Genomic DNA, 24,277 nt, shown 5'->3' with positions numbered 1-24,277 from the left:
TGAGGAGAATAAACCATGAAATAACAAGAAGAAGTTTCATCCGCTCCGTGATTCGGATTTGCTCCAAAATGTCATGTGTTCTTCCTTGACCCGTGATGAACCCTTCCACCAAGTTTCATGAATATCGAGCAATTAGTTTTTCCGTAATCCTGCTGACAAACAGACAAATAAACCAACCAACAAACCGAACTGAAAACTTTACCTCCTTGCCTGATATCATTAGAGGAGAACAGAACTACATCTGTAGCCTGAGACTGCCAGGCCTCCCTTTGGCCTGGACAGAGACAAAAAGAAAATAAAGGCTAATATTCCTGAAGGAAAATAAATAGTCTTGAACTGAGCATGTATTAAAAACAAAACAGGAAAGAGTAAAGAGTTAACTCAGCATGCAGATTTTCTTCAAAAATGAAATCAAGGATAACATTCTGGCACGGGATCACTGTCATATCAAACTCATTGGATCCAGGCCTGACATCAATCAATCCTGTACCTACACTTTCAACCTAACAGCAATTTCATCAGCTGTCTTACAGAGAACATCTTGTGTAGCATGACAAAGTCGTATGTGCAACAGCAAACTTTAAATCCCAGCCTTCCTCCCTAAGCATCCCCAACATCTGCTCTGCATCTGGCTCTGTCAACAGGCTCTATACAGCGGGCACGCTGCAGTTCCCAGAAGCAGCTCTACAACAGCCTTCAGTACAGCTTCATCGTGATACAATCAAGCAAACAAGCTGTCAAAGCAATGAGCCGATTTCATTTGATCTGAGCATTTATAGGTAGAATTCTCCTACTTTTAAAATTGTTATAGTACGGTTAGGTTTATATTCTAGATAGGAATGGGCCTTAAGTTACATCTACTAAATCAGAGTCACGGTTCAGAAAAACAAATCTGCCTCGTCTGTAACCCCTGAACTCTGAAAACTGAAAAAAGAAATGTTGAATAAATTAAAAACAAACCTGTTGTTTCTAAAAAAAAAACAAAGTTGTGGTCTACTTGTGAAGGCTACAGCTGTTCTGTTTTAACCATCATCAGATCCTGTGGGACTGAATTCCAAGGCTGAATGCCAGTATTTGAACCAAAGCTCAGCATAAGGAAAAAAACTAAATAGGAAGACAGAATACTTCTCCTGCAAAGAGGCTACTTCCAAAAGATTAGAGGGGAAAATAATAGAACTACAGTGAAACAGACATTTAACAAATAGGACGCTCAACTGTTGGAACAACTCGTTAAACTTCACTAGTGGAGCATTTGAGGGAATGATATTTAGAAAGAGTTATGCCACTATGGAAACTAAAGATAAAAGATAAGTCAAAATAACGCTCTGAGTTTAAATGGATGTTAAATTTGAAACACAATTTGAAACACGGTCATAACAAACACTACATCACATGAACATACAGATTATGTCCATTTCATGTCAGTCAGTCCAGACTAGTCATACAGTTTATGTCCAGGACAGTTCTGTATACTTCTGATAATCCAATACTTAGTGTCAGCACACTTTCGGAAGTTTAAGGACCCTATGTCGTGCTGGATGACAATGACAAGTGCACGCAGCGCTCCCTCAGTTTAGTATTTTCCTGACCTTGAAATGAGTTTTCCCTGTCTGTGTACAGGTGCATCTCTTATATTATGGTTGTATGTCTTTCTTTTTTAAACCCTTTAAAGCTGCATTCATTGATTTTTTGCCACTTGGGTCAGAGAACTTCCTTTTAAAATCTTTCCAGGCTATCGTATAAGCAAAAGGCTGCGTACCTCCACTCAGCAACATTATCCTCCCATTGGAGTAGAGTTTGTGTGTCCACCTGATGAGCAACCCGGTCTCCTAAAAATAACATTTATATGCTAGCAAACGGTTTTGCCTACTATGGTTTGGCGGAAACGTAATAGCTGCGTGATTTTTGTTCACTGGCAATTTGTCCAGGAAGTGCTACAAGGTAGGTGGGCAGGGTGGATTGTGGGTTGATGGCTTTTATTGTGAAGCAGTCGCATAAAAACGCAAAGTATTCATCAGAGTTCAGCACTGACTGCAATCGTGGATCAAACAGGCATCTACAAAACAAGACTTGGTCATTTTGGACAGCGGATCAGTTTCAAATATTGCAAGGAGTAAAGGAAGAAGGAGCAGACACGATGAGCCGTGAGATGAAGAGTTGCAGACGACAGCCTGCACACGCCTCAGCAAGGTAACCGACTCTTGTTACTGTGTGTGGAAAACTACTTGTGCCATAACTAACACGGTTGCTTTGTGTTTTAGAACAACATGAGTTTGTTTGGTCGTACTGTAAAGAAACACACCAGTTGCTCTACCATTATATTTGAACTAAGTAACTGCCCAAGGATTTGTGACAGAACAAGCACAAAGATCTTAAGGATTACAACTGTGAAGACGAGTTTCTACACTGTGGCTTTGGGCCACATCTAAAGGCTTCGGGTGTTTATACTTGTTCTGAACGGCCAGTGAATGGAGAGGGGCAGGATGCATGAAGTTATAACAGCACACACTTGACAGTCTGAGCTGTGTGACGAGTTAAAGAAAACGAGCTTGAGAGAAGTTCAAACCTCGAGTACTTTCATAGCTTCGCACACCTGTCCAACCACTGAGTTCATGTTGTTTATTTAATTGATTTATTAGAGAGTAATTAGTAGAGAGTTGACAGGAAAGAGGACATGGAAACAAGTTCCTGGCAGGGCTTAGACTGGGGACGTTGTATTACTGTACGTGGTCAGTGCCTTTAAAAGCTTCTGTTTCCTCATTATGTTGATGAAACATTTATTCCAGGAGGCATTGGGTAGTGATGGCAAGATGAGGCTTCATGAAGCTTTCCAGCAAATTGTTTTGCAAAATGTTTCATTTCTCGAGGCTTCATGTGCACAAAACCAGCTGTTGGTGAAAGGTTGAATCATCTCTCAACCATGTGATCTTTGATGCACTGTATCGCAAGAAAAGACTTGGGAATAACTGTAAACAACAAAAAACTAATGATCTTAAGAGTAATGTATTACACACATTAATGTGTAAATCAATTATTTGGGCACTATTGTATAATAATATAATGACATTGCCATTATTATATATGAAAGGCAGCTGGGGTAATATTAGGGTTGTAAAACTGGAAAGTGGCAGTGGGTTAACCGATCTGAACAACTGTCAGTCACCTGGTATCGAGGGCCAGCCATGATCGGATGTCATCAACGATGTCATTGGTCTAAAACGATACAAGCCTCCGTACCGACTGGATTTCTCGACATGTGCTCCGAAGTCTCGGCACAGCACGTAACATCACTACCATTAGGTGTCCTTGAAAATGGTGTTGCTGTTGCAAATTAATACTACATAAAAGTAATCTTTACAAGACGTCCAATAGTCCCTCTCCTGCAGCTCCTGTTTGGTCGCCGTTAACTCCGGAGTAAAACATCGGGCTCTTCCACTTTGTCCATCAGCCATTTGGTGCTGAGCAGGTAGCGCAGGTTTTATGAGAGCTAGTTTGATGAGAACAGCTGCCTACTGCGTCTGAAAATAAGGTCCATGAGAAGACAGAGAGCGAACCATGAAGTAAGTGATGCGCAAAACCCAAACTCTGAGCCACGGGGACTAAACGACTCAGTACAGGTGCAGAGCTGGTCGATCGTCTTCTGCACGTTAGCTTGATTCGCCTCGGTTTAGTTTCACATGGAGGCTAATGAGGGAATTTAATGAGAAAAACATGCAACACTCATTACATAACGAGTCTCTGAGCTAAAATAAAAAACCTCATCGTCAGCCCACAGCTGTCACGACCAACACACACAGCTCTCAGCGGTGGGTCAATACATCATGTCAGTTGTCAGCCAGACCCATGCAGACCAAGACTGTTTAATGCCCAGCCAGGTGGTCCACCGTGTCGAAAGCTACTCTGCAGTCAAACGGGCGTCTGTGTGTGGAGTAAATTCACTGACGTATGATGTTTTGTCTGGGTTGTTTTCAGTCTGCCGTTACGTATCGCTCGTTTACACCTGTCACCCTTAAACCAAACTCACAGTCACATCGATCGCAGCTGTCAGAAGAAATAAGCCAGAAAAGGTTTACTGTTATGATGATTGTGTTTACGTGAGAGAAAAGTGGTGTGCAACATAAAATAATTACAACAACACTCTGGAACAGGTTAACTGCTTTTATGAGTTTGCTGAAAAATTAGCGTTTTACGACCTAAACATTCTCTGACAGCAAAACAAAAGTATTTTTATGGTATCATTCTTTTGTGTTGAGCCTTTGTTATCCAAGAGTGTAAAGATGGAAGGTGTTATGTTACAGACTGTAAAGCCTTCGGAGATAAACTTTAAGTGTGAATAAATCAACTAACTAACTAACTGACTAAGTAGAAAAGTGTCCAAATGGAACAGAAACAGCATCAGGAGACCAGAAACACTGATGTGACTGTGACCATGTGCTGCTTCATCTACTCTCACCAAAGATAACAATCATTTTATTTTTCTTTCCACTCGAAAAAAAGAACAGATATTAAAAAGAGATAAAAAAAGAATTATGTTTGCCAGTTAATAACTGTATGACTAGTTAAAAACTTCCAGATTGGACTGTGGGCTGATAAGTTAGTTCGCACATATCCTACTGCTGCCGCTTCACATTAAAAGCATTCAACTGTCGAAACATGGGGATGGCTTTTATTGTGAAGCAGTCGCTTAAAAACGCAAAATATTCATCAGAGTTCAGCACTGACTGCGATCGTGGATCAAACAGGCATCTACAAAACAAGATTTGGTCATTTTGGACAGCGGATCAGTTTCAAATATTGCAAGGAGTAAAGGAAGAACTACTTGTGCCATAACTAACACGGTTGCTTTTATTATTTATTTAGAACAACATGAACAGACACGATGAGCCGTGAGATGAAGAGTTGCAGACGACAGCCTGCACACGCCTCAGCAAGGTAACCGACTCTTGTTACTGTGTGTGAAAAATTACTTGTGCCATAACTAACAAGGTTGCTTTGTGTTTTAGAACAACATGAGTTTGTTTGGTCGTACTGTAAAGAAACACACCAGTTGCTCTACCATTATATTTGAACTAAGTAACTGCCCAAGGATTTGTGACAGAACAAGCACAAAGATCTTAAGGATTACAACTGTGAAGACGAGTTTCTACACTGTGGCTTTGGGCTACATCTAAAGGCTCGGGTGTTTATACTTGTTCTGAACGGCCAGTGAATGGAGAGGGGCAGGATGCATGAAGTTATAACAGCACACACTTGACAGTCTGAGCTGTGTGACGAGTTAAAGAAAACGAGCTTGAGAGAAGTTCAAACCTCGAGTACTTTCATAGCTTCGCACACCTGTCCAACCACTGTGTAAAGTGGCCGTGATCGTCAGACTTTGTTTAAAGATGCCTTAAAAAGGTGCCGCGTGGAGTCATTGACCACTAGTAGCGCTACGGAGGAACGTTTTGTGTGGGTCCCCATTTCGTTGGTATTGTGCACATGCAGAAGGACACATGCCAGAGGGCGACAGAATTCCTCAGGTCAGTCTACCCTCATTTGGCTGATTGATAAGAAAGAAATGCATTCAACATGCAGAGTTTAAAGTCCTTGTTGTCCCTTATGAATCCATCCACAATCTCATCCAAATGTAGCATTTTGCTTTGCTCATTTATGCTGCAATTTACTCAGAAAAGGCTAAATCGTTTTTTAGTATATGTCCATTTCTATTTTGGGACAAATACAATACATTGAACGAGTCAACATGACTGGAATAAAGTGTGTTTAGTTTGTTGTTGTGGTTGGCTTCCCCCATCGACTTGCTTTATTGTGCAGTAGAATACTGTGAAACCACGCTCCAAACTCTGGTATAGAAAATTAAAACCGGTAAAAACATTCTCCAATTGTTGGCACTCTTCCCAGAGTCGTAAAAGTTTAAAGGTGTTCATAATTGCTAACACACCTGTAACAGTCCGGGCTCATGTTCCTTGGATGTTTATATCTGGGCCCCATTCTTTTTCCTCTCCTCTTGAAGGCTGAAATAGTCACATGTTTTCTATTTAACTGTTTTGCTGTTAAACCTCATTCTTTGCTCTTTCGCTCTGCTTGTTTAGAAATACTTTCTCTTGTCATCTCACCATGTCAAGGGGACAACACCAAAAAAAAAAACTAATTCTTAAGAACTGCTCTGGGGAAGCCCAACGTCTCATTGATTTGACAACCAAGGTTGAAATCAACCCAAGAACAGCTGGGCTTTAACAGTTACTGAATAGACCGAGTGAATAAGAGCCTCTCCGTTTTTTTATTACTGAGAATCTCTTGGCCTTTCTGCTTTGGAAACATCTCCCATACTGATTTTTCTCGGCACTTTCCAATAATTCTGTTTGATTCATTTCTGGCGGTCTTTTTTGTGTTTATCACATTAGCCGTAATGGATGTGTTATTGCCTCTACAGCGATTCATAACTCTTACAAAACGTGATGCTGTAGAGGTCTGATACATATTAAACCATAGAGTTGTATTGATTAAAGAGATGAACGGATGAGATATGACTTGTCCAGAATGTTCTCACAATATCTTCCAGGCATCATTGTTCTGGTTAGAGTTCACTAAGACCACCGAGAACCCGTTCACCTTTTTCTGTCATCCTAAGGAGCATTTTCATTCTCTTCATCAACCAATAAAGTTAATTAGTATTTAAGAAGTAGCTAATTTATAGGACCTCAACATACCTCCAAGCCTCCAATAAGGCAACAATGTCATCAAGCCTAAGAAGGTAAAATTCACATAACTGAGGGCTGTCAATGGTAATTTACAACAACCAGTTGCTCTACGTGTGAAGTTATGAAAGACAATAACAATGATATTTCACATGTCACAAAGTGGAACAGAAAGTCAGAAATACTCAAAGATGAGAAGCATCTGAACTTTTGAACATCATTCTCATTCAAGACACCTCAGCATCAGGAAGGAAGCAATAAGGACACCAAATGCTGCCGCGGGTCTGTTCTGGTTCCAGTCTCTCAGTTGGTTTAGATAAAGCACCTTATGTCAGAAACGAGGCTTTCGCCAATTGGCAAATGGATTGTTTATTGAAGAGGGATGAATACGAGTGTTTTAAATCAGTTTGCTGTCTCTTTTGCATGGATCCGACATGAATCTTCCTTCTCCATATTTCTGCTGACCAAAACGTTGCTGCACGCTCCATAAGTAATGTTAAACGGAACATGATGCCGACAGTATGGAGTATGGAAACATTTTGAAAACAATGTTTACACTCTTTTACATATGTTAATTCACATAACAGAAAGTCTGTGGAGCTCTAGTGAAGGGATGAACACCATTCTTCCAAAAGATATCCCCTCAATTGGTGTTTTGATGATGGTGCTATCCAACACATCACAACTCACCACCTAAAAAGGACCAATCAAATGTCCTAAAGGCGGTGCGATCCCTAGCCCCTGCAGCCAACATGTTGAAGTGTTGTTGGGTAAGATACTGAACCCCAAATTGCTCCCGATGGCATGGTGTGAATGGGTATCACTACTGATGGGCTGATGTGCACCTTGTATGGTAGCCACTGACTGCATGAATGTGTGTGAATGGGTGAATGCTGACATGTGTTGTAAAGCGCTTTGAGTCATCGCAAAGATTGGAAAAGCGCTATATAAAAGCAGTCCATTTACCATTTAAGGGCCCCTAAAACCCTTGAAGGTCCTCAATGACCACTAAAACATCTGTAAGGGACACTAGAATCTCCTTTATATTATCTGCATGATGTACAGATGGGTACTAAATAAAAGGAAAACCGTCGTCGTCGTCGTTCAGAAAGCGAAGCAGATTCGAGTATTGGTCAGTCCAAAGTAATCACATAAACTCTAGCCTATAATCAGTGTCTGTCTAAAGACTGCTAAATGTGTTTGTCTGACCAACGGGTGAGAGAAAAACAGAGCCAGTGAAGAAGAAAAGAAGCCTAATGAAAGATAGGTTGGTTATTACGAGTCATTACGGAGTGGCCGGGCAGAAACCACAGACATTCCTCCTGACAAAACACACTCGCACTGTGGTTGTCAACTTTCAATTTTTCTGCCGTGTCTGCAGTTTTTTTCCAGTACACATTTAGGGGACACTTAACAAAAAAATATGGACACTTTACTCTCTCTTTGACTCTTTGTCTTTTTCCATATGTGCCTCTTTCTGGTGTGTCTGCCTCTTTCTGAACATCCTGTCTCTTTCTGTCTCTCTCACAGCAGATGGATGCTGGGTGGTCAGGGAAGGGTTAAGTGCTCTGCTCTATAAACTCTGCTTTAAGAGTCTGCTGAAAGCTACTGGTTCAGCCTTTAAATACAGTCATTTGACACATCCCAACACAGGCTTGTAGCATAGAGCTGCTGCTGACCCAAACTCTGGCTTTAAGACGAGCTGGAGTCGGCATCACACTGCTTTGGACAACATGAAGGCTCTCTTATTCACCTGTATGCTGGTGCCGTGGCTGGTGGCAGCCTCGGCCAGGAGGTTTGACCAGGAGTCACAGCTGATACCGGGATCTCTACCTGGCAGGGAGCTGAACGGATACTTCATTGACCATTTGAAATCAAGGAGGGCTAGGGTAAGACATTTAATATTTATGTCATGCTTCTCTGCCAAAGAATTATCGCTAAAATAACTGACACATGCATTAATTAAAAATATGGTTTAAGACCAAAATTTAATTCAAATGAGCTAATTTAGTTTTTTGCAAGTAGTTCAATGTCAGCAAATACATTGTTTTGTTATTGCTGTTCACTTGTTGCATGACTTCAACTTGTGGTTACTTGTGACGCAATAATAATTCAAGGGGATTTACATTTACATACAAGAATACATTTACAAACACAAATAAAAAAGATGCCTCACTGGGTGTAGAAAGAGACAAACATGCTGCTCTTGTAAATATGAGCAGAGACACAATGCCAAGATTTCAGAGTAAACAAAGATAAGAAAAGATGATAATTCAAACATTAAAAAGATAAGGGGTATGATATAAAATGAGACTAATAACCAAGGAACATGTGGTCATTCTTAATAGTTGCCTATATTCAAAATCAATGATCCAGGCACATTATTCTAAAAGCTAACAATGCATGTCATGGTTTAGTCGGTTAATTTGTCTTCGAACTAATGACAGAAACTGTCAGCACTTGACTTCACCCTCCTCCTCTAGGAAATAATAATTCATTTCACACACACACACACACACACACACACACACACACACACACACACACACACACACACACACACACACACACACACACACACACACACACACACACACACACACACACACACACACACACACACACACACACCTTGCTGTGTCTGACTTGTCTCTCATTAGACAAACAGAACCCTGAGGCGACCACACTAACCACTTCAAGGAATATTTGAAAAACCAAAACCCAAATCTGGTCTGGTTTATCCTTCGGGGAACACTTGCAGAAAGTGAAAAACCCACAAACAATCCAGCGAAGGAGAGGGAAAGAAAAGTGTGAGCGAATGTGGCTATGAAAAGTATCCTCAGTTTTAATGAGTAAAAGCTTCATTTGGGACCAGCTGTTTTTTTATACAAGACTCAAAGCCAGACTTTCTACAGATGGGCCCAATGCTCTCTTCTGCTGCTTTAATTAACCATAAGCTTCATTCAGGTTAATTTTTTAATACTTCCCTTTGAAACCTTCTGAAACCCAGCAGCAGGGTTAGGGATGGGATACTTTGATTGGGTACAGCCACTGAAGGGGACTGAACACGTGCCTTGTTGATGGATCATTAACTAACCAACCATTAGACCAAAGTAGGTTTCCTACTTTCCTTAGCAGTTCGTTTACTGGGAGTATATTAGTTCCATTCTCTCTGCTTGAATGTTTGCGAAGATGCTTTTTGGTTGCGACCCTGCCAATAAGCACTCAGATTTGTGGCTTATTGGTGATACAATTACCCAGCCACCACAGTTAAAAGACTTGGATCTGTCCACAACTCTTCAGGCTGAAGGATGAAATTGATCACAACCCCCAAAGGTCTAAGGGCTCCTGGGGTCAGGGGCTAGGAATGCAAAACACATTGAAACCAATCTGATTCTCATTGGCTCCTACATGACAGCAGTACTACAGCAATAGTAAAATGTCTGGCCATTGGTCTCTGTGAATACAAAGACACTTCTGAAAAGGTGTATTGACCAGGTATGGTTACTTATCCACAAAAGATGGAGGAAAACTGTGAATGGAAATCAAAGAGTCGTCAAATTATTCATCCAACACTACAACCACCTCACCAAAAACTAGAATCATGTACACTGCAGCAGTTAGGGCTGTGGTCAGTTAGTAGCCAGCTGTGAAATATAATGTGGACTGCTACAGAAAGCTCTGTAGACCAATACAGCCTCAGAATCAAAGTGAGTTTGTTGATAATGAAGGCACTGAATGGAGACCTCCTCATTCATTCACAGCGGGGAGGCCAGATGCAGATGCTTTGGCCAAAGCACTGGACTTCCTGGATCATATTTAATCTTATGCCTTCTGATATGCCGCCACCAACACAGACTCTTGTGTTGTTGTTTTTAACACAATGGTGTTTATGGTCTGAATGCTCAGAATGTATTAGACCCAACAGCTTTTCTAACACAGTGGTCCCCAACCACCGGTCCGCGGACCGATACCGGTCCGTGGGTCATTTGGTACTGGGCCGCACAGAAAGATTGAATAAAAAAAAAATTTATTTTGAAAAATCACCGGATACATCTGTTTGTGCATCTGTTTGTGCATCTGTGTCTCTTGACACATGTCAAGACGCTCATCTGTCACGTGATACTTTACTTAAAAAAAATTAAGCCCACAAGCAACAATGAGTGGAAAACAAACGTCTTTAAAGAGCTTTTTTGGAAAAGGGAAAAGACCCAATGAGGAGACATTTAAAAGACAATATCAGGAGTCCTACTTAAAATACGAGTTTATCGCTACAGGTGATTCTCATGCGCCACTCTGCATAATATACAGGCTCGCACATGAGGCAACGAAGCCTTCATAACGGCTTCGCCGGCACCCAGCGTTAAAAGACGAGCCCTTGGAGTTTTTTGAAAGAAAGAAACATGAACAAGAAGGACATAAAGAATTACTGATGGTCACCACATCAACACATGCGAGTGCACTGAGAGCGTCATACTTAGTGACTAACTGTATTGCTAAGAGAAGAAACCTTTTACTATTGGTGAAGAATTTATCCCTCTATATTGGACCGGCTCGTTGCAGAGACACAAGCTCAGGGCTCCCACTAATCCAGCGTAATGGTGAGTTTTTTATGCACTTTATATTTGTTTTTATGCCGGCCGCATCGTTTTTTTTCGTCATATTTATCCAAAAACAGTGGGTTTAACCACGCCTACATGCCTGTGAGATTAAACTGTCGAACTTCTTTAAGGGAATACTTCACCAACAACATGACAATTTGTATATTAATTACTCACCCTGTGTTACCTCGAATTCGTGAAGAAAACGTCACTTTTCTCGCATGCCTCCACAGTGAAGGATAAAAAACTGAGACAATTCTTGATGAATTGAAGTAAATTGAACAACAGAAAAACTATATCAAAACTCACAACTCGTGCATTATAATCCAAGTCTCATTTATCTTGTTTTATCACTGCTTACCTAACACATGCATTATAGCTAAAACCATATTAATACACTTGGACTCATCCAGACTCGATCGGCCTACGCAATCGTGAGACTGTTTATGCAAAAGTGTTTTAAAAAGTAAGACTTATGCACGCTAGGCTTAGCAAACAGACTCCAGGCTAAAGTCAAGACAAATGCAATACAGATATTTATGTGCTTTTTTGCATCTTCATTTGGTTTCTACTCAACATTTGACACAGTGCAATGTTAACATATTTCCAAAACTGACCCCCTAACCCTAGCAGTGTCAAAGTTTTGCTATAGCAAAATGAGCTGGCCGCTATATGAACAGGCCATGTTTTCTCCTGCAGAGGGCGTTGCCTCTTGCTGATGAACCTGATGACAGCCCAATGGAAGGAGGAGACACCTCTGGTAAGACTATGACATGTTTACTTCATGCACACACAAGAACATCTCATTTAAAGGATAGGGGAAGTTTAACTACTGCCGGCTAATTGTTTTGAGATGCTTTGACTCAATCTGTTCATGGTTTTAAGGACTGAGACAGACACTCAAAGGCACACTGCAGATTTCTCAGAACAAATTAATCAGGGTTGTGTTTGGTTTGAACCCAGAAGCACATGTTGGCAAACAGCACTTACAATAGCTCAGTTGTTTGTGGTTCATAATACACTGCTCATCCAAGAAAAAAGTCACCACCTGGATTTAACTAAGCAAATCGGTACGAGCCTTCCATTGGATAATTACTGCAGATGCGAATAGAATGAGTTTCAGAAGGGTCACATTATTGGCCTGCATCAAGCAAAGAAAACAACTAAGGAGATTGCTGAAACTACTAAAATCGGGTTAAGAACTGTCCAACGCATTATTAAAACCTGGAAGGATCGTGGTGAACCATCGTCTTCGAGGAAGTAATGTGGTCGGAAAAAACTCTTGAATGATGGTGATCGGGGATCACTTAAACGTTTGGTGAAATCATATCATAAGAAATCAACAGTAAGTAGAACTCACGGCTATGTTTAATGTGAAAGTAAGAATATTTCCACACGCACAATGCAAAGGGAACTCGAGGGATCGGGACTAAACAGCTGTGCAGCCATAAGAAAACCACTGATCAGTGAGGCTAATCGGAAAAAAAGGCTTCAATTTGCTCGGGATATATCGAGCATAAAGATTGGACTCTGGAGCAAGAAGAAGGTCATGTGGTCTGATGATCCAGATTTACCCTGTTCCAGAGTGATGGCGCATCAGGGTGAGAAGAGAGGCGGATGAAGTGATGCACCCATCATGCCTCGTGCCTCTCTCATCATCAATACAAGATCTTGGTGGAAAATTAATGCAACTCTGGACGGAAATAAATGTTGTGACATTGCAGAAGCTTATCGAAATGATGCCACAGTGAATGCGTGCCGTACTCAAAGCTAATGGCGGTCCAATGAAATATTAGAGGGTGCAACTTTTATTTTGGATGGGCAGTGTATCTACCTCAAAGACCATGTTTGTAGTGTTTGGGGAGCTCATGCCCAACATAGGTACCTGTTCCTTTAGGTTATGCAATGACAGGAACTGGAATAAGATTTTTTAAAAGAATAAAAAACTATAAAGAAAACTTGGAAGTGTAAGATGATCATTGTAGTTATAATCACGTCAAGTCAAGTTTATAAAACGCATGACAGGGAACATTGATCAGAGGATCTGAAAGTAGATTAAGAATTGATAGATTTGAGATGTAAGGTGGTGCCAGTCCATGCAGGCATTTATAAACTAATTTTGATATCCTGTTGTGTCATATGAAACAGTTATGATTATAGCTGATAAACCAACTAATTGATAAACAACTATTTTGATAATTGATTTATCTTTTAAGCTGTTTTTCATACAAAAACACCAAACAACGTACTTACTTGTACTTGTACTCATTGCAATTTTCTCTTAAGTAATGAACTTGATATCTTTGGGTTTTTGTGGGTTTGTCAGATGTCTATAGACGAAGCGATTAAATCGAAAATATGATTGTTATTTGCAGCCCTAGTCTAAATGGAATTGAGCTGGATCAAGAGTTGGTTGTTAAAAGTGCATTGATGTGACTACAGATTATTCTGAAGGCTTGATGTTTTGTGTGCTGCCTTTATGTTGCAGATCTGCCCACCTGCCTGCTGTGTGTGTGTCTGACTGGTTCAGTGTACTGTGAGGAGGTCAGTCCAGACATGACCAGCGTTCCCACCCTGCCTAAAGAGACGGCCTACCTGTACGCCCGCTTCAACAAGATCAAAAAGATCCGCAGCAAAGACTTTGCTGATATTGGTAAGTCTGGAAACTTTATCACAGATGTGGAGTTTAAAAGACAGGTGTAAACCAGGCTGAGAGGATATAATGAAAAGACCCAACAGAACTGCATTATGGAAAATGTAGGATCCAGTGTTTTTGGAGCTTGACCCAAACTTGGAACTAAAAGTCAGGATATATTGGCCTCTACTGCACAGATTTTGACCAATATCCTTCTAATATGCCTCTTGAGAGTTTCCCAACTCTATGAAAGTGCAATCAAAAATGACTGGAGTACCGCTTTAAGGGGGAATAGCCACGTGTCATCAGCATAGCAACAGTAAGGCAATTCTTTCAACTCATTCAGTAACTAAACTAAATCATAAAAAGAGTTGACTCACCATTTGTATGTTTCAGCTCAGCATCAATCACATCTTTCGTTCATTTCCCGGTAAAATGTTCAGACTAGCAAGGAACTCAAATCAGTCAGTCAGGTAATGGCTGCGAGAGGGTAAAGCACTTGACCATTCTCCAGCCCCAACAGGAAACGTAAGATGCACTGAATGTGATGCATTTGGGGTAACAAATATACAAAGACACTGGTCTATGTGGCTGCACTTTATCAACTGGATTGATAACAAACCCAAAGAAGCTCTCCAGGAATTCTAGTTGATAAAATATTTTTAGGGATGCCTCAATACGGTCTTGATTGAACAATTTAGCTTGTTATCTGGTCTATATCTTGGTTTTTAACAAGAACTACATTAAAATAAATCTTTGTGCTGGACAATCGTTTGTAGATAATAATTCTGGAGGAACAATGTGACAGATGTATATCGTGGTACAACAACAACATATATGGCTACAACTGTAACAACTGTAGAATTGTTTCCAATATATCAACAGTGACTCTGAAGAGGATTGACCTGACGGGGAACATGATCTCAGAGATTGAAGACGGGGCGTTCTCTAAGCTCACTCTGCTGGAGGAATTGTCTCTGGCTGAAAACAGACTGGTCAAACTTCCTATGCTCCCCGCCAAACTTACAACCTTCAACGCCAACTACAACCAGCTCAAAACCAAGGGTGTCAAAGCTAACACTTTCAAGGTACACATAATCACCTCTCCCAACTTTTTAGGAATATCCCGACATGAGATTTTTTAAAAATGACACACGGACAACGAGCCATGAGATCTCTGCTCAGAGCTGGTATGAAGGCAGGTTGCTCAAATCCTGTACTGTATCCTGTGAATCTTATCTCAACACACTAAAGGATACTATGCAACTTTAGAGAAGTTTTTGTTTAGGGGGAGTTGCATGTTTGAACTCGACAGTATATCCTTCCTCCCTGTACTTTTGTGATGCAGCAGGTACAAGATGGTACCCTGAACGGCAACCTCAGCGTGGCAACAAGACTTCAGGAAGCAGCACAGACACTAAACCTGGCTGTTGTTTAACAATACATTTATGAAAATCCTAACTCCCCCGAAAACAACAAACTATTGTTTTTGCCATCTGTTTGCATAATTGTTAATTAGTGAGTCACTATGCTAAGCTAAGCTGCCCACATCCCGACTCCAACTACATACTTAATGTACAGACATAAGATTGATATCAATCTTTTCATTTCAATCCCAAAAAGAAAATTAAAAAGCATATTCCCTACGATGTTAAGGGATCCATAAAACTCACAACTTTGTTATTCCTGAAGTAAATCTGGTTTATAGCCAGGCATGCTGTGTACACGTTTACTTCCCACACAGGGATATTACAACCAATAACAACAATCTTTTCTTTGTTTCCCTAACAGAAAATGGCCACGCTGATCAACCTGTACCTGGCCGAGAACCAGTTGGAAGCAGTTCCACGCATCCCAGACAGTGTTCGGACCTTACATCTACAGGTTTGCATCTTTTACTGCTGAAATATGCACACATTGAGAATTCAGAAACTATTGACACTCTCTAAATGCTGTACAAATTGCTGTGTTCTAGATTTAATCTAAAATGGATTCTATATTTACCTCCAGAACAACAACATCACCGAGGTCAACGTAGACACCTTCTGCAGGTCCAATGACACCTACTACCTACGGCCGAGCCTCAGTGAGGTCCGTATGGACGGCAACCCGGTGGTGCTGTCCAAGTACCCCGACAGCTTCACCTGTATGAAGGTCCTGCCTGTCGGACGGTACCGCTGAGGACACAGAAACTTTACTGTAGCCCCTTTGTTGCTGATGGAGCATTTTTCCCGCAACAGAGTGCTGAGGGGATACCGTGATGTTCTGGATTCAGGGGAGCTGGTCCCATAGTGGGAATTAAGGTGTCAATGTTTTTACTTCAGCAAACCTACAAACAGTTTGGGACATTGTCAGGTCGAAATGAAACCATTCACTGGACTGGAGGTGTAGAATTGAAGGACTTTCTCTACTCTGGCCTTTTTCAGTTATACTGACCGGTGGGGAGTCCCAGGCCTTTAAACGCCTGCAGGAAGTTGCACATGACAGTTGTTGAGAGTCAGTCATGTTAATTGGTTTGAAAACCTCAATATGCTTCAAACCAACTAGTTTGTCTGCTCTTGTATGAAATCAGCGTTCACTTCCTGCCTACTTCCACACACCGATAGTGGATAGTGGATGCGTTTGTCAGATCGTCTGTTTCGGACAACAAAAATTGCCAAACACAGCCTTTGATTCGGCCACTGGAAACAGGGATTCAGATGTTGTTAATACATTTTACAAACATTTAGTTTGAAGCATACTGAGGCCTTGACCATGGGACTATAAGTGACAGATAGAAAGAATTAGGCCACCCTTTCAGAAGACACCACAGGGGACGTAATGCAAGTAAAACTGCTATAACCCCTAAAATGAGTGGAGAAGCCTCTACAACAGTCCAATTTATTGTTTCATTTTGACCTGATGCTGTACTACCTACATGAATGAAACTACACAAACTTGCTTGTGACTTTGAGCCAAAACACACTCATGCAGCCAACAGGTGTGTTTGTAACGACCAGTTTCAAACACACGCCAAGGTTTTCACACTCTTTAAGAAATTAATTCTAAAATGGAAGCATTTTGTTACGATCAGTAACTACAAGTAGTAAGAAAATAAATATCAAGATATTACAAAAACCTTCTAGATATCTTTGCCGCTTTTGCTGACCTAAACAAGTTTATTGTACTAGTGTAAAACCTCTCATTTCGAGGTTTTACATTAAATTAACCTACTTAATGTTTTAGAATACTACAACAAGTAAAATGTTCAACAGGTGCTTTTATTGGACCTACATGTTTATCACAGTTTTCACCTTACTCATTGCGGGTCATCAGGAATTATATTTGGACAGACGTCCATGAAAACATGACTGAAGTGCAGTCTTTGATAATGTGTATTAATGTTGTTGCATGCTTCATTTTAAAATGTCAAGACTAAAATTGTCGGCTGGCTTTGAGGCCAACACATAATGTTAAAAAATAGTAAACGTTTTGAAAATAGAGGTTTTGTCAGACATACCGTCCCCACTGAATGAAAATGTGTAAGAAACAGATAATGTTGTAAACCACGTTCCAATCCAAGTACTTTTTGCAGTTAATATTTGATAGAGTGGTGATGACAGTAGGAGAGAAGATGCTACAGTATCTTCAAAACAAGATTCAAGTCATTTCAGTCGTACAAAAGTAGTTTCTGAAAGGGCACTTCAAGAAAATGAGCCTGTGAGCATTATTAACATTTCTCATTCATTGTATGTTTCATTGAGATTTTCTTCTCAGACTATTGATCCCAGCTGACACACATTAGATCGTCTCGGCATGTCAGCAGGAAGTTTGTCTCTCATCGAGTGTTCTCTTAGAAAAATGACTAGAAATGAACACATGAATTAATTTCACTTTTAATTATTCCATTAGAAATGCCTCTCTATAAGTGCAATGGCCATGTAGACTTGTCTAAGAGCAGGCTTCCTTAAGCATTTTGTGACTTAGCTTCACTTTGATTTTTATTAATTTATAGACTGCAGTTGAAGTGAACTGGGGCACAATGTATCTATGAACTATAGTAATGTGAAAGTTGCTTTTAAAATGTCTTGCTTGTGTCCCTAACTCTTCCCTCCCAGTAATAAAGTTTAATTTAGAAATTATTACTGATGTGAATAAGACAGTGATGTACAGGAAGATGTGTATGTGACATGGCTAGTTTTTAACATATTTTAATAAAAGTTAAACTTTTTTAATTAAAATGTGGTCGGAATTATTGCTGGAGTCCGTTTCATATGTAAGGAATAGTGTTTTTAATATTTAGCCTAAAGTACAGGAACGGTGGATATGGCAGTGTTGTTGATAACACCGCCACAACAGCAGATAGATGTTTCATGTGTGATCAGGTCGTAGTTAGCGGAAGGTTTGCAGAGGAGGGGTCTTTCTTTAACTTCTTTAATGTCGTCTTCACTGTGAGCAATTACCACCAGCATCAGAAACCCCAAGTCGCCCAAGCATAAAAATATCATTAGACCTTTAGCATAACATTCAAAGTTGTGTTCGAAATGACCAACTGATATCTTCAAATTCAAGCCACACCACCAGCCCAGCAAAACAACCGACTGCATCACATTATGGCACATGGCTAACGGTAGAATCTGCTCATGTTTGTGCCATTCAGTGATTGGCCCCATGTTTGTAAATGTATGTGGTCTGTGTACACAACCATCATCTGCAGTGCTGCAGTCTACTGTGACCGGCTGGCTAATGTCGCGGTCTAGCAACAGGAATGTTAAGATTCCTGGATTGTATGTGAATTCTTTGTGTTTAAAATCTTTATTTCTTTATTCCTCTAAATACATGTTCATGTCTGTGTTTCATTAAAGCATAAGCAAATCAGCATACAAGGAAATGCCCACATTACAGCAGAATAGTTCAAACATTTTTCCATAATAACACTGAAGAAAATGCAACCAAAGCAACATAAGAGTTTATAGCACACAGGCCAGTATGGAAAATGTGGGTTAATCCTCTTTCAGCACCGCCAACCTGGCAGAACTTTACATTCTTCAAACAGGAGAATAGGTTCCTTATTGCTTCTGCAGCTTGATTTACTATTTGACATTTCACGGCTACTTCTTCAATAAAGTCCCACTCTGATATTTACCCTGCAGACATTCATTCAAACCTACTGCATTAACCTATATTTTCCTTCTCTTTCATCAGCCTGAATCTGAGCACTTTACAAATAACGCTGAATGTTTGGAGGTGTGATTGTATCACATGGTTGACTGAACTGTTTTGAAATATCAAGAGCAAAGTCAGTGCGTTCTGGACCACAAAGAGAAACCCAGTCCCTCTGGAGTTACCCCCTGACCTCTACGCCGGACAAGACAGCAAGTCTCCTCCACTGATGGATGAGGGTGAAACCCTCCAGGGGTCATGCGGAGGTTAAAGGTTAAATTCAACCCAAAGTTCCCATTTTAGGTCCGTCTGCCCTCACACTGACTGATGGACCACCTGGTCTCAAAGAATTCCAGATGGACAGATCTCGTCATCCACAAATGATGCAAAGATATCATTGAGCAACAAGTCAAAAATGCTCCATCATGACCTGCCGAAACCCTCCATATTCATTGTGGAGCAAATCGTTTGTTATGTGTCAACAAAGCAGGAGAGTGGCGGTGAGGTTGCCAGTGCTAAAGTTCATTTGGGTGCAGGTGTGTCTTCACATACCTGGAAGTGTTGGAAGGTTCTGCGCCGGTCGTCACATCTGTCTGCGAAAGCCCTGAGAGTCCTGAAGAACAGCAACAGATCCCTGCTCTCCTCCACCCTGAAATCACATTGTACACATCATTGAAACATTTTTAAGGGGATTAATTAGGTCTGCCCCTTTAAAGTTGATTATTTGAATCGTTGATCAGTGAAGATGTGACAAGATTTCCTTAAACATGCAACATTACGCATCATTGAACTGAAAAATGGATGCATCCTTAAAATGTTGTATAGTGTTGTAGCATGTTAGCAGAGCAGCCTCTACAGAGGTTCAGGTAAAGTATTGAGTGTAAGCTTCGGCGTGTTAGCAGCACTTGAATGAGAACCCGACACGAAGTCGCATGGAAAAAGGAAGAAGTGTAAAAATACGCTTCAAGTCAATATTGTGCATACGTAGTGCAAGTGAAGCACGACGCTGTTACGCAGCCTGTGTAGACAGCTGGATTTATTAAAGCAGAAGCATATCTGCTAACATTTGCTTCTTTGCAATAAAAACAAAGTTCAGTTGAAGAAGCCATTAGTTTTGCAGGAATAGGTCGTAAACCAAAGTATTGCACAACATTTCAAGAAAATCATTAAGATGCATCGTCTGGGGACCATGAACGTCTGTACAGAACTTCATGACAAATGCAACTGGACCAAACTTTGGATGCTCGTTGAGCAACCTAAACCAAACCAGAAGTAGAATTACCGACTCCCGGTTGTCTGCCAACCAGTCAAGTTGCAGTTTACATCGATATCTGTCTAAAATGCCATCACTTCACCATTTTATCAGACATTTGTGTGAAATTGTCATACTAATTAATTCTTGAGTTATGGCCAAAAAAACGTGTTTTGTGAGGTCACAATGACCTTTGACCCCCAACATATAATCAGTTCCTCCTTGAGCCCATGTGGACGTTTGTTCCAAGTTGGAAGAAATTCCCTCCAAGCATTCTTGAGACATCGCGTTCACGAGAAAGGGACATAACGCCTCCAGCCTTGGCCGTCTCCGGCACGAGGAGGGAAAAACTTTGTAATCAAGGATTCACTTTTTACTTTTTACTTACTGAAAGAAGTAGAAAAAGGTGCTTCCTTATAAGCAGTGTGCTCTGTATCAAAAAATAAAAAAGGATCTTTGCTGTGTCTGAGAGAGCCTGGGACATTCCGTTACAGGTTTTCCAGAGTTTTCCACGGGGGCCCAGGGCTAGACGGCAGCCGGGTGAAGTTTCCAGATGACTGTTATTCCACACAGAGCTGATGGAAACATGGCAGCACGCTCCCATATAATGGAGCACTACCAAAAATACAAAGAGGGAGAGACGGATCCCTGCTTTCATATTGTTGTAGTGAACTGATTTGGTCCTGCCGGTAGTGAATGATGCAGATTAAAACTTCAGTATAGAACCAATTCAACCAAAAGATATGTATTATTATTATGATTATGATGAGATGTGTGGACTTGAAGTTTAAGTGGCTTCAGTTCATTATCCCAAAGAAGCAGTAAAATGTTTTTGCAGCAAACGGTGGAAAAGAATTAAACAAACAAAACTTTAATGAGGACCCATTTTAAATGTTCTGTGTTACAGACATACAAAACAATGGAGGTCAAACCCCAGTCCTACAGAGACTAGGGCTGCAGCTTTGTCTTAATGAAGCGAACGAACAACAATAACTTAGTTTACGGACAGAGAAAAAGCTCTGCCAATGTATCGTACAAGGCCGCGTTTACACATTCAATACACAGCAAAACTAGTTCATTAGACCGTCCAAAATACCTGCATGTATAGTGTAAGTGTTGCTTTGTCTTAAAAGCAACAGCAGACCTCCCCGTTAGCTTCAGAGCTGACTGATATCTCCTGCTGCTGCACTGACCTCAGCACAGTTCACACTACAGCCTGGCTGAGAGCAGGAAACACAAACAGCCTGGATCAGTGTTTCTGCAGGCTGGGGGTCGAAATGGTTCATGGCTCAGTCGTCTTGGATCCCGACATGACAAGAGCAGCAGTGTGTTTTAATGGCAGATGTTCATAAAGACGTTTGACATACACCAGTCAACCTCGAGTCTGCAAAGCCCATCCCACAATGCACTGCTTCAACAACAACTGTGCGGCTAATAAACAGTTGGATAAAAGAGAGACTACGTCGTCACTAAGCCATTTAATTGTTTTTAAAGGGCGTTTTCGTGTGAAATGTGTGTCTGCACTAGTGCTTCCAGTCTCTGTGGAAACCTATACTGTATCTTAATAAAGTTCATTCACACATTGTTCCGTTTCTGTTGTCAAACAACTAAATAAATATGAAAAAGTGATTTAATTGCAGCTCATAACCCATTTACCAGGCAGTGATGATGCAGTGCTGAAATATTCTTTATTTTATAAGAACGTCGTCTGGCAAAAATCAAACTTAAACATTAATTTAAGATGCAAGTCCACTTTCTTTTTCTTTTACGCATTTTCTAATGACATAGAAGCTCTGGATGGCATTAACTTGGCCTCCAGCACCACTGTAAGGAATCTTGGCGTCATCTTTGATCAAGATCTGTCGTTTAACTCCCACATAAAACAAATCTCAAGGACTGCCTTCTTTCATCTACGTAACATTGCAAAAATAAGACACATCCTCTCAAAATGATGCAGAAAAACTAGTCCATGCATTTGTTACTTCAAGGCTGGATTACTGCAACTCATTGTTATCAGGTTGTCCCAAAAAGTCGCTTAAGACTCTTAAAATACATTCTGTATCTTACAGAATAGAATTCAAAATCCTTCTTCTGACTTACAAAGCCATTAATGGTCAGGCTCCAGCATATCTTAAAGATCTCATAGTACCTTATAAACCAACTAGAGCATTACGCTCCCAGACTGCAGGGTTACTTGTGGTTCCTAGAGTCTCTAAGAGTACAATGGGAGCCAGAGCCTTCAGCTATCAAGCTGCTCTCCAGTGGAACCAGCTTCCAGTTTGTGTTCGGGAGGCAGACACACTCTCCACATTTAAGAGTAGGCTAAAGACTTTCCTTTTTGATAAAGCTTATAGTTAGGGCTGGCTCAGGTTTGCCCTGGATCAGCCCCTAGTTATGCTGCTATAGGCTTAGACTGCCGGGGGACACCTCCCTGCTCTCCTCCTTCTCTTCCTCTCCCCTCCCTCCCCTCTCTTCTTCTCCCTCTCTATCTGTATGCATTTATGTAATACAGATAAATTACATAAATGCAAAAGTGTTCCTGCTGGACACAGAGAAGCCTTTTTGACATTTTCCTGGATTCATCCAAACTTTCTCTTTTTCAACAACATTTCTGTCACATGTTGTATTTGTACTATGTTGTTATCCTGTACACACGACATCTGTTGCACGTCTGTCCGTCCTGGGAGAGGGATCCCTCCTCAGTCTCTCCCTGAGGTTTCTTCCATGTTTCCCCCTTTAATTATGGGGTTTCTTTTAGGAAGTTTTTCCTTGTGCGATGCGAGGGTCTAAGGACAGAGGGTCTAAAGATAGAGGTTCTAAGGACAGAGGGTCTAAGGACAGAGGGTCTGAGGACAGAGGGTCTAAGAACAGAGAGTCTAAGGACATAGGGTCTAAGGACAGAGGGTCTAAGGACAGAGGGTGTCGTATCTGTAAAGCACACTGAGACAAATGTATAATTTGTGATATTGGGCTATATAAATACATTTTATTTGATTTTATTTGTTCAGTTTTACACACAAAGTGATTCTGACTTTGTATTTAAGCACAGCGGTGCTGCTGCTGGACGCATGTTGTGTGACACTGACAGACGACTGAAGCTTAACTGCTGCTTTTACGACTCAGCCTGTGAAGCCACAATGTTACTTTGAACACTAACAAAGTTAAGAAACTCCTTAAGGGAGACAAGAGGAAAGATGTGAAACATATGTCTGCTGAATAAAAATAACCAATAAAAATCAGAGTGTTTTCTTTAACAGTTCAGAGCAGCTTGATTTAACAAAGATGATCAGTCTGATTTGGATTGTAGAACTCTGACTGTCTCTCTCTTTCAGACTTGGACAAAGCAGCAATGTGTCAGAATCATTATCTCCAGTATTTTTCCATCTGTTGTTTGCCAGATTCTGCAGACTGGACCATACAATCCAGATGTGGTTTGGCTTCAGTTATCGAGCAAATCAGCCTTCTGCTCTGTGGTGCTGATCCACAGACAGAACAGACGCTTCTCTGGACTGTAGTCATCAGGGCAGAGAAAATGCACCTGAGCACATAAACAGCTACAACACTAACTAAGAGATCTTGACTTGGATGTGACAAGAACAAAAGCACAAACTCCTGATGCTGAGGTGAACACTGTCAGCGTGACTGAGACTGGAGTTCACCGGAGATTCAAGGAAAAACGTATTCTTCAACATTTGAAGCTGCAATGTTAAAGACAAATAGAACACCTCGGATGCTTTTCAGACTGCGATCCAATTACAAGGACTTCCATTAAAAGTAAGCTGGACAGTCTTGTCTACTTGCTCGATCCTTGAGGTGACCTGGTGTAGCACTCCCTATGTTTTCAGGTTTAGTGCTGCTGAAGGCTGTTTAGTTGAAGCCCTGAGAACTTGGTGTCCGGGCCTTTAAACCGAGTGGACTTTGAGTCTATCAAACTAATAAAGCATAACAACAA

General features: G+C 40.9%; 2 protein-coding genes across 4 annotated transcripts in view; one reads left to right on the top strand and one right to left on the bottom strand.

Moving 5' to 3' along the window:
* The window catches only part of cenpp (centromere protein P), a 79,479-nt gene that overhangs the window by 47,213 nt on the left and 7,989 nt on the right, over positions 1-24,277 (bottom strand). For both annotated transcript variants that reach the window (XM_029431446.1, XM_029431447.1), the window contains exon 6: positions 19,626-19,722. In XM_029431446.1, the coding sequence (XP_029287306.1) occupies positions 19,626-19,722 (97 nt within the window). The remainder of the gene's footprint in view (positions 1-19,625; positions 19,723-24,277) is intronic.
* ogna (osteoglycin, paralog a) lies at positions 2,080-18,151 on the top strand. 2 transcript variants are annotated; one of them, XM_029431448.1, is made up of 8 exons: positions 2,080-2,190; positions 4,861-4,932; positions 8,349-8,584; positions 11,996-12,056; positions 13,785-13,949; positions 14,817-15,019; positions 15,723-15,815; positions 15,942-18,151. In XM_029431448.1, exons 3-8 carry the CDS (start codon positions 8,429-8,431, stop codon positions 16,110-16,112), a joined length of 849 nt encoding a protein of 282 aa, XP_029287308.1. In that variant the 5' UTR covers positions 2,080-2,190; positions 4,861-4,932; positions 8,349-8,428; the 3' UTR covers positions 16,113-18,151. The 2 variants fall into 2 exon arrangements, with proteins under 2 accessions (XP_029287308.1, XP_029287309.1); XM_029431449.1 differs by having other exon boundaries at positions 8,226-8,584.

Source organism: Cottoperca gobio, chromosome 5 (genome assembly GCF_900634415.1).
Source record: "Cottoperca gobio chromosome 5, fCotGob3.1, whole genome shotgun sequence".
In the NCBI taxonomy this organism is placed as follows: Eukaryota; Metazoa; Chordata; class Actinopteri; order Perciformes; family Bovichtidae; genus Cottoperca; species Cottoperca gobio.
The sequence above is the reverse complement of the archived record's forward strand: the minus strand, read 5'-3'. Positions and strand labels throughout refer to the sequence as shown.